Source organism: Eptatretus burgeri, chromosome 4, assembly GCF_056783735.1.
Source record: "Eptatretus burgeri isolate ZD-2024b chromosome 4, Ebu_testis_v1, whole genome shotgun sequence".
NCBI classification, from domain to species: Eukaryota; Metazoa; Chordata; class Myxini; order Myxiniformes; family Myxinidae; genus Eptatretus; species Eptatretus burgeri.
In genome coordinates this window covers 63,386,156-63,397,659 of record NC_140964.1, presented here as the reverse complement: position 1 = coordinate 63,397,659, position 11,504 = coordinate 63,386,156, and the positions used below count along the sequence as shown (strand labels likewise).

Below are 11,504 nucleotides of genomic sequence, written 5' to 3'. Positions count from 1 at the left end.
TGAAGACAGCTCAGCTCGATGTTATAATGGGGATCAAATGAAACCATTGTGTTTGACGTTCCCATCTGAGCACTTGCCTCGTTATGCAGTCACCACTGGTTGAACTGGAAAACGTGATTTGATTTATTCGTTGTCCAGTACTACGATTGTGGAATGTTTCACCATTAACGGGATCTCTTTACGCATCAAATGACGTTTGACTATAACTTGTTCCTCGCGCCCGACGTGTGCACGTCGATCACGTGACTCACACTAGTTTCCCAATCACATCAGCGACGGTAAAGACGGAAAGGTAATTTCAAATTACCTATGAAATCATTCCTTCCTCTTTTTCTCGCCCGTCGAAACAATTTCCACATTCTCTTCAATGTCATCCCTCCCTCCAGCTCTTCACCACCGTCTCAGATATAAGCCCCCAACCGAACCCATGATCTTTTCTTCCCCCATGAACTCTCCCAAAGCCCACCTCATTCCAACTTTCCTGTTTTTCCTTCCTGAGAGTTTGCTTCTGTATCCACCATGTCCACCCCGCTCATGCTCCCCTACCCCCCATAGCTCCCCACATCCCTTGTTTGTCTAAGTCTCCCTCTATGTCATCCCTCAACCTTGCTCTTGGTATCTCCCCCCCCTCTTCCTCTCTACGATTCATTTTGTTACGTCGCGTCCTGATCCGTCCTGTTCTCGCTCTTCCATGAGCCTCGACTAGTTGTAACATAAAAGAGGGTTAATGTGGAGTATTCTTCACACGTTACCTTCAGCTCCTTGAGAGACATCCTTCTGGGTAATGACATCATGCGCGCACCTCCGGGGTGATCACGTGGGATTTAATTTTCAGGAATTCGTTCACGGGATGGGGTGAGGTTCTCCAAGCATCCTTTATTGAACCACAACCCCATGTCGTCCCTTATGGCTGCCTCCCCCCCCCCCCCTCCGAAAGCTTTTAAGGAACGAGCTGTTCAAAACAAGCCTTCGGGACATTTTCCTCCAGAGTGTACATCAACAAACAAATGGAACCGAAGGAGGAAACGCTTCTGGTGATGCTTGGCGCGGAAGGGCCACCTGCTCGATTGGAGAATCCTCTAGAAAGAGACGTGTCGAGGAAAAAGAAGACTCACGATGACCCCGTGGGTGAAGGCGGCCAGGACGTGCGGGAAACATCATGAGGATCGAAGGCAGAACGCGCTTTCAAGGGAGGGAGGATGCGCCATTGAGTAAACAAGGAAACCAAGCCGAATGGCTTTGTGCGCCGAGAGGACACAAGCGCGGGGGGGCCGACACGAAAGCGCGTGTGGATGACGTCGAGTACGTGATGAGATATGGTCGAACACGTGAAACGATTAGCTTCTTCCGCATGAGCTCGAATGCCTGAATTTCTAAACTTTACCGCAACTTCCATTTCGGTGCCGAAAAACCGCGTTTCCAGGGTTTCTCCTCGGATTGTGACGTCACAATGGGGCGCGCGCGCGCGAAACCAGCGGCTCACGTGACGCTCGCGAATGCTTCGCAGCGAAGGATGTCCGTCTGGACGAGAGGTTTCCGTTGGTCGAGCAGACACGCGCTCAATGCAAAAGCACCAATCCTAACGTCTTAAACGGGGTACTCAACGCAGCGCGTGCTTGGACGTGACGCGTGAGCTCGGATGATGTCACGGAGGCCGATGTCATTTCGCCGAGTTTTTCCGATCTTCGGTGGGGGGTTCGGACGTTCGAAGCACGTGTACGAGTGCACTACTTAGCGGCCCGCGTGGCTCGTGGTTTAGACAGTGGAGACACGAGTTGTTGGCCGAGTGACGGCACCAAGTCCGCAGCGCGAGAGTGAAAAAGTCCAGCGACGAGGCTCATGCGCCTGGTCATGATCTGCGAGCGACCACACCCATCGCTGTCGCCGCTTCGCCAATCGGTAACGCAGGGGAGGGAGGTCACCCGGGAAAGGCTCTTTCCGCCTGGACTATAACAGGGCGGGCGGCCCGTCGGGGTGCTTGATAAGGGGTCGCCGAGTGGAAATGCAGAAGCACGGCGCGGCTCAAGCAGCATGCGGCTTCGACGCTCGTGGGGACTCCTGTTTCTCACCATGACACTGCTGGTGTTGTCCGCCGTCACTCCCGTCGCCCCCTACTTTGGGTAAAACGACTCGCGGGACCTCTCCATCGCTGTGATGACTCGTTAAGAAGGGTCCATGAGAATTAAAGATTTTTCCTTTTACTCGCTGTGCGATCGAAGTGCTACATAATATGGACAATCGTGTTGTGGTGGCTAAACAGTAATAATCATGAGATTTATTTTTTGTTGACTCATGATGTCCCCATTAATTGCGACAGAGTAAACAAAACTACTGTTGTTGGATCCCTCCGTTTCGCGAGGACACATCGTCTGCCAGATGTTTGGATATGTATGTGGGTTCCATGGAGTATAAGACCCAGACTTGCGCTGTCCAGCTTGCCTGGAAACGGACCTAAGCATATGGTACGTTGAGAATGCACGAAAGACCCTGTGCGTATACTTTCTGCAGACTCACCGCCAAGGAACCGCTGCTGGCGCTTTTCACGGGTGAACAAGGGGGGTCTTCGGCCTCCCAGCGCCTCAAGGCCTGCGAACGTCTCAAGCTGAGCGGCGAGCGTTGGCGGCTGTGCCGGAGAGACCCCGGCGTGGCAGAGACCCTCCTGGCCGCGGCGGAGCTCGGAGCGGCCGAATGCGTCGCGCAGCTTCGTGGAGATCGTTGGAGCTGCGAGCTGAGCGAGCGACATCGACAGAACCTTCTGAAACGAGGTGCGCAACTCAAGGTGCACCCGACATGAAGCCCAATCTGATATCTGATGCTCCTGAGCTAGGCGACCACGTATATACAGTATGTATGGATATATATATATATATATATATATATATATATATATATATATATATATATATATATATATTTGCTTCATTTGCTTTTTTATCCAAACACTGAACCCTTTAATACCCATAATATACCGTGTAGTGATTGTCGTCCCTCCTCCGCACCATCTTCGGTTGTTTTGTTCCTCTTCTGTTTCATCCTCATCTTTCTCCTCCTCTTCTTGCCCTGCTCCATTCAGCTTCTGTGCAACTTCCTCACCCCCATGTGTCCTTCTCTCCCCCCCCCCCTTGATCTCACTTTCACTTCGACTCTGCTCTTCGTGTTTCCCCCTTTCCATTTCGTTCCCTTCCATTTTGCTCCAGCTCTTCCATGAGCCTCTGATCGTGTATACAAAAAGAAATGAGTCCCAAGAGCTGCACAAGAGGGACAACAGGACTACAGGAGCATGAAACTAAGGAGGTGTAACCAAATCATCAAACCACAGAGCAGTGAGAGCTGGAACAGAGACAAAACTAGAAGGGCACTCGGGAGAGCACATGCCTCCACGACACAATGCCTGATCCACGAGAACATATCGGGCCCAATACATTTTTATCTTTCCAAAACGAAGTTTTTGCAAGATATGTTAGTCAGCTTGTATGTTTTTTTTTGTTGTTGTTTGTCTGTAATCACGTATAAAAAATTCTGCAGAGCACAGTTATCATTGGAAATTTTTGTAACTTCGCATATCAGAGGCCGATAGAGGTCCCTTTCAGTGCACAAAATTTTGAAGGTCAAGGTCACTTTGTCGCAAATCAGGGGAGTCGACGAAACCCTTATTTTTTTGAGTAATTTTGATCGGATCGTCTTCAAATTTCATGGGAATATAGTTCATGGTCTGGCGCTCAGCTGATTAATTTTTGGTGGCGATTGGCCTTGACCTTCATGGTTAGCGCATCAGGTAAAACATATTTGACCCCAAGGTCAAATTTTCAAGTTTTAGGAACCATATAGTGTAGTACCTCAAATTGAACACCTCGATGAGTGCTTTCTAGATATGTCAAGCTTGAGACATTATGACGTCATTTGGTGACGTTATGAGGCAAACACACATTTTTCATGGTTACTCTGTAGAACGATTCTCATCGGAATCTCTCGTAGGCAGATATTCCTCAAGGAGTCGCTCCTGGTGGATAGCAGCTCTGTTCACCTCAGTGTGACCTTAAAGAAGTCACACATGGTCACCTTTTGGCAAGATAGGGTCACCCTGCGGGTGACATGGGTTTATTGAAATATCATTCTGTACAGTACTACATCGTTTTTGGCCCCATTTCTCAATGTTGAAGAATCTCTTTAAAAATTAAATAATTCTCGTATCCAGATCCGTATTCAGATCTTCACCAAAATCGAATAAATTCTTCCTTGTCACACACCCAACCTGTCCACCAAGTTTCATCCGAATCCACGCACAACCTTTTGAAATATCGTGCTATATATTAGTTTAGCCCTGTCTCTCAATTGTGAAGAATCACTTAAAATATTATTATATCCAGATCCGGATTCGGATCTTCACCATAATTGAATCAACTCTTCCTTGTCGCACATCCAACATGTCCACCAAGTTTAATTTGGATCCGTCCACAACTTTTTGAGATATCCTGCACGCAATTAAACAAACACAGAGAGAGAGAAAGAGAGAGATGAGATGAGATGAGATGAGATGAGATGAGATGAGATGAGATGAGGAATGCATTGGAGTTTGAAGGAATAGATATCAATCATCTGCAAAGCTTGAGATTTTATTTTTTCCAAGGAGTGCCCAGTAAGTAAAGCCAGAGGACCTCCAAACAAGAGAACACAGTATACTCAACGTGTGGTCTTACGTATAGGCAGGCAATGATTTAGATCTCTGCAGGTGAGCTGGAAAGAAAGATTTTGCAGGAAAGAGGAAATCCATGAATCAGTCTGAAGGTCTATCAGATGATCTACCCACAAATGAGTGGATGTATTGAACCTTTCCAAGTTAATGAGGTCCCGGGTAGGGGATCCTAAGGAAATATTATGTTCAGGGTTGAATCGTCTGTATATCAATAAATAGGATTGTTTGGCCACAATTGTTCTTCAACTCTTATGGAGTTGGCCAGGGGTGAGTTTTTGGTCCAAGTCTTTCACGAACGAGCTGGCCAGACCCGACGTTCGACGAAAGAGTTGGGGTAGGATTTTGAAATTTGTTTACGATGCCGGTGATAGCTGACCTCCTCTTTATGAAGGTTACCGTGAGATCTTTAATGTCCACCAACTATTTCCGGCACACGGGACACCCAGTTTGACGTCCATCAGAGGATGAGCACACTCTGATGAATCACTCCGCCTGTGAATCACTCGGATGACAGTTCATAGCTGGGCATTTGGGAGAAATTGAAAGGATGAGGATCCACGAACAACAATAAGAGCAACCACAACAACACAGATGGAATTGTTGGATAGGAAGGTGGTTTCAGGGGAGGGGGAAGGTAAATAAAGAGAGCAGTTTTAAATACAATTTCCAAGTTTAAAAAAAAAAAATTTGGGCCTAAACAAACGACTTGGTGCTGCTTATTGAAGCCACAACCCACGTGATGTAAGGAACATTAAGCCGGCTGTCTTAATCATTGGATCTTGCTCATTATGACGTGGATCTTCGACCTTGCTGTACCTTTGGCCTGTATCGCGGCTAAATAGCAAAAGTGCATCGTTAATCATACTTTGTTTGCCTGATGATGAACGTCAGGTCCGAAACGGGTGTTCAGAACTGCTGAACGAGGCAAACTTATGCTTCTCACCTGTATGATTAGGAAAATTGTGTGCCATCGATCTTTGCTGTGACGTGTCCTGCATTGAAATACGTAACAGCTTCCCCATGCGAGGTGTACGTTATTCTGACTGTTTCGTGCGCAGCGTTCCGCGAGACAGCCTTCCTGTTCGCGCTCTCCGCCGCTGGACTCGCACACGCCGTCGCTCGCGCTTGCAGCCGCGGACGCCTCGAGCGCTGCACCTGTGACGAGGCTCCAGGCCTGAGGAACCGCCAGGCGTGGCAGTGGGGAGGCTGTGGAGACAACCTGCGCTACGGAGCCAAGTTCGCCCGCACGTTCCTCCTCCACGGAGAGGCGAGCAAAGACCTGCGCGCGGGCATTGATCGGCACAACACGCGTGTCGGAATCAAGGTGCCTTCCCTTCACCGAAACCCATACATTAAGTTGATTATACCATAGGATCGCAATGCACATATCTATCATAAACGATTGGTAATCCCTACCATGTACAATGTGTGCACATAACAGCGGCTTCCAGTGGGGGGCGATTTTCATTTCTCGCCGAATAGAAGACTTGGGTGTAATGGCATGATAGAAAAATGAACGGCAGAAAACTGTGTTCCATCTCCCGGTGAAATGTGTGAACAAATGCACGACGACTGACGACTTCAGAAATGACGTATGGACGCTAAACGAGGCCTTTTGCGCATGCGCTTGGTATGTTTACACAGACTCGGTTGGGATCGCCGGGCGATTTTAACTTGCCGTTGTGAGCACGAAATGTCAAATTAAAATCATCTTTTAAACCCAATATCAAGCATTTTGATCAAAGAGTGGGAATTTCGAAAGAGTTCACCACAATTGTTCTGTTCCTGAATGGAAGTCGCACTCACCGAAATATAGGAACACGAGAAATATCTGTGGATAAGAGGTGTCGGGTTCCTGTCATTTTATGTGAATACAATTAGAGGCTGCAGTGAATATATATATATATATATATATATATATATATATATATATATATATATATATATATATATATATATATATATATATATATATATATTTACACATATACATATACACATACACAAACATATGCATATCATATACACATACACATACATAATACATAGTATACATATACACATACACATACACATACATATACATGTACATATACATATACATAAATATGCATGCACATATACACATACACATACACATACATCTACATATATACACATACACATACATATACATATATACACATACACATACATCTACATATATACACATACACATACACATACATCTACATATATACACATACATATACATATACATAGGTATACATATATGTATATATATATATATATATATATATATATATATATATATATATATGTACACATACATACACATACATATACATATATACACATACACATTGACATACATATACATATACATATACATAAACACAAATCCTTCAACTTTTAGCAATAGATGCAAAAATCGAATGCAGTATTTATTTTGGCCTCGGAACCAAACAATAATATATTTATAACAGCCCTTGCAGTTCCCATAGTCCCCCCCCCACCCCAACAAAAATAGTAAATATTATCATTTTGAACTTACCCTGTACATTCACCAGCCCCATATATGTCCTTCCCATCAGTGTTCAGAAACACCTAATCCAGATACACGGTCTATTCACCGGTCGTGATCCGTTGGGTGGTTTGTGTAGCACACGCCCGTCCACTCGGGCCTTGCACTGACCCCACATGGTTGGGAGTTTGTAGTACTCGCGGCTGCCCGTTCAATGAGCTCAGAAAGTTATCCAAGTCTTTCGTTATCCAGAGGCATAGGCTTTCTCTCAGGTACTTTTCCAAGTATTTTCACCCTATTTCAGAAGCTTTGTGAGCCATTTTGGTGACAATCCTTCTGACATTCCCGAATGCCGACGTTTAATGCAGTTTCTGCACACGCACGCACGCGTGCTGGGGCGAAATACGTCATTTCAAAAGTCGCGTACTGATTACGTGAACGAAATAGGACAATTAATCAATGAGCTTAATTGCTTAGTCCTTGTTGGGTTTTAAAGGTCCTTTCTCAAAACCATAGTTCAGACAAGACACACATAAAGTACTAGAGACTCAATCTTTGTTTACACATGCACGGAGGAGGAAGAGCGTGGGGGTGGTGCTTCCTCTTCGTAAGGGGCACAATTATTCCCACGTTCTTGTGCGGTTAGCCGGGGGAAGTTTTTGGCCCAAGTCTTTCACGAACCGGCTGGACAGGCCTGACGTTCGACTAAGTAGTCAAGGAAGGACTTTGTAATTTATTCAGCGTGCCGGCGATAGCTCGTCTACTCTTCGTTTAAGGACACCGTCAGATCTTTAACGTCCACCAACTCATGTCTGTAGACGAGACGCCCCGTTTAACGTCCATCCGAGAGACGGCACACACATTGATTAATCACCCTGCCTGTGAAACACCGGGATGGCAGTTTATAGCTGGGTCGGGATTCAAGCACTGGCTAGACAGGTTAGAGGCGAGAGTGCGTACCTGTAGGCCATGCTGCCATCTGTGAGAGGGTGGGAGAGGGTAGCGGATAGGTGGGTGGTGATATTATTGGGAAACTTTAAATTAAGAAAAGGAAGAGAAAGGAGGACAGGGAAGAGGGAGGTGGATAAAAGGACAGTGTGGGAGGATTATGGAGAGAAGGGAAAGAAATTTGGAGAGATGAGGGAAGGTATGGATGGAAATTCCATGAAGGAAGAGCATCTGGAAAGGGTGTGTGTCAGGACGTGTATTGGAGTACGTGATAAATAGAAGACCTCAAAACCACGAGCTTTGCATCTCGATTCTCGAGTGTGTAATTACAGGATTATTCGGCGAGCACACGATGTTTCGTTTGTATTTCCGTGTACTTATCGACAAGGACGAAGAATGAAGTTCTTAAAAACACTCGGATTTTCACGAGTGTGCGGTTCCAGCGTATTGTAGTACAGCTTGTTGAGCCATGTCTCGCCAAGGGAAACATGGGGAGATCCCGAAGTGACGTATATGTGGGGAATACCTCGTCGTGCATCGCGGGAGAAGGGGGAGGGGACACCCCGCAAAGCAGGTGTAAACACGACTCTACTGAAATCAATAATAAACACGAGGATTTGTCGACCGTGGTACCTGTGGTACCCACAAACAGGGGAAGGGATGGGTGGAGGGACCCGGTATTGTCCCCTGCTAGTTATAAATATACGTCTTCCAGTAACCTGTGGTCTTCTTGCAATCCTAGTAACCTATCGCAAGTTCTGCAGGTATTCTGCTTGAAGGAACGTCACAGGATCACATTTTGACGCCATCAGACATCATGCTTTGATCACGCATCCCATGGTCTGTTCACGCTCCACAGGCTCATGCTATAAAATGGTCGCTGCTTTGCGGGCGTTCTTATCGTGTTGGTTAAACATGTTGTTGCATCAAAGGAAAACCACTACAACCATAATTGAGACAACCCAAATTATCGCCTAATGGATTTACATGGCACGTACGAGTAGCTCCTATGTGACGTAAGAATGTGGTGACGTCACAACCAAGCTGTTTCCCAAATGTCGCCGAAGTGTGTTCCGAAGTAGGTGAATAATATTTCAACCACGACATATAGTATCTCAACAAAGAGCAAGTTCTGTATATATTCACTTGAAAGGCTTTGCGTGTACAAAGCTGAAATCTATAGGGACCTGGAACCCTTTGCGCCCCATTTACATCGACGGGAAATGCTAATTGAAACCCTAGAGCAAAGGGAATGTTATCTCACATGTGTCTGGAACTTGGAAACGAAAACAACCGTAAAATTCCCATCTCAGCACCCCGGGACTGCATAAAACCCGGTGTATAGCATATACTACTCGTTAATGCGTGTTCCTTCAACACCACTAGGAACCTTCAAATAATACTCGACTTGGGTTGTAGTGATAGGTTACTAGGCTATGTGCATGCCAGGTCGCACGGTCGCTGTAGCTCATTAGGTGCATAGCCTGCCTCTCACTTGTGTGCTTCTGAATTCAGTTCCCAACCGAATCAGATGCAGCTAGTGCTGCATTTGCAGTGTGTTGCATTGCGGAACATAACGTCACTTTACTCGAGTAAAGCCGGCTATCCTGTCGACTTTCACATGCTCGTAATGCGATTAAAGAATTAGAGATGGTTTCCTTTAGGGAGGGAGGAAGAGGGGGGGGGGAGAAGCTTTTACAGCATATTTATGGAAAATCTTTCTGAACATCTCAATGAGGTTGCTGTCATAGTTTGAAACCATCCGTTGTTCCACTGTAGGATTGCATAATAAGCAGAATCCGATTTCTCGTGTAAGAGCAAACTTGTACGGGTCTGATGTCTGTGGAATGCTTTTTTGTCGCCATGGGATGTGCATAGGTCGTACGACGTGGCATGCAGACCACGTGCAAGTGTCACGGGGTCTCTGGTTCATGCACCGTGCGTACCTGCTGGCGCCAGCTCGCACCTTTTACCGAGATGGGCCGTAGTCTCAAGCAGCGCTATGATGTCGCTGTCAAGGTGCTCAGCATGACAAACGAAGCGGCAGGAGAGCGCACCATCGCCAGATCGCGGCGGAGACCCAGGGAGCAGAGAGGTCAAAGGAGGCCGAAGATCTCCGATGGAGCGCTGACTCCACGGGGCATTGACTTGGTGTACGTGGAGGATTCGCCGAGCTATTGCAGAGCAAGCCGATACTCCCCAGGCACGGCCAACCGGAGTTGCCAAAAAGGTCGCAACTGTGACAGCATCTGCTGTGGGCGAGGGTACAACACGCGTGTGAGCTCCGTGCACAAACCCTGCCAGTGCCAGGTGCATTGGTGCTGCTATGTGCAGTGTGAACAGTGCTTACATCGTGAAGAGACCTACTCGTGCAAAGAAGGCTAAACATAAATCTCCACTAAAACAAACAGCTCATCATGGTCTTTACTGGACCCTCATTATTGGCGGTACCACGGTACCTTCAAATCGACCCAAAGTGATGAAATCATATCTTCATGAATGATGATAGGGCTATGGCGAGCGAGACGGTGCATGAAGCTTCGGCGAAACAGAGAGACCCGGTCGTGCAATTGGGTGCGCATATTTGCCAGTAATCGCAGAGATCCGCATTCGATTCGTATTTCACCCAAATTATTTTTCCAGCTGTTTCGATTCGTAGTGGTGATGGACAGGGTATAGCTGGCTGGGGGCAGAGCGATGGTGCTCGTCTGGTATCACCCATCCCTTTTGCAATAAACGCTTGTTTATAGAGTGTTACAGGTGGATATTCTATGATTTCAATCGCCCAAGGGCAGGGATGTTTAAATTTTATGCACGCGCACTCTCTGTGTATGTCACACCATTTCCGGTCATGTCATGTACTCATGGGTCATGTACGAACAACCCGCACGTATAAACATGATATCTCATTCATACGAGAGGCTATTAATTCACACGATGCTCGTTCCAGAAGGATGAGAGAATTTCTTATCAGGTGACTTACTTTTAGTCTGACAACGTTTTTCCACTTTATGGGGCTAGTTGGGGCCAAAATGTCACATGGATAAGGTGCAAGGAACATTCGGTTAGAAGAATCAAAAGGTGCATGAATTTATGAATAAGCCAATGCACTTTTTGGGAGTCCTTATGTAATAAATATGTATATATATATATATATATATATATATATATATAGACATATGTATATATATATAGATATATAAATAAATATGTATATATATATATATATATATATATATATATAGACATATGTATATATATATAGATATATAAATATACAGTGCCTATAGAAAAAAATACACCCCCTTTCAAAATTTTCACCTTTGGGTGCCGTATAGC

General features: G+C 45.9%; 1 protein-coding gene across 1 annotated transcript; it reads left to right on the top strand.

Annotated features, from left to right (window-relative positions):
* Positions 1-1,977: 1,977 nt before the first annotated feature.
* WNT9A (Wnt family member 9A) lies at positions 1,978-11,283 on the top strand. Its single transcript, XM_085878388.1, has 4 exons — positions 1,978-2,120; positions 2,509-2,765; positions 5,752-6,017; positions 10,044-11,283. The coding sequence occupies exons 1-4, from the start codon at positions 2,032-2,034 to the stop codon at positions 10,548-10,550; spliced, it is 1,119 nt and encodes a 372-aa protein (XP_085734514.1). The 5' UTR covers positions 1,978-2,031; the 3' UTR covers positions 10,551-11,283.
* The last annotated feature ends 221 nt before the right edge of the window (positions 11,284-11,504 follow it).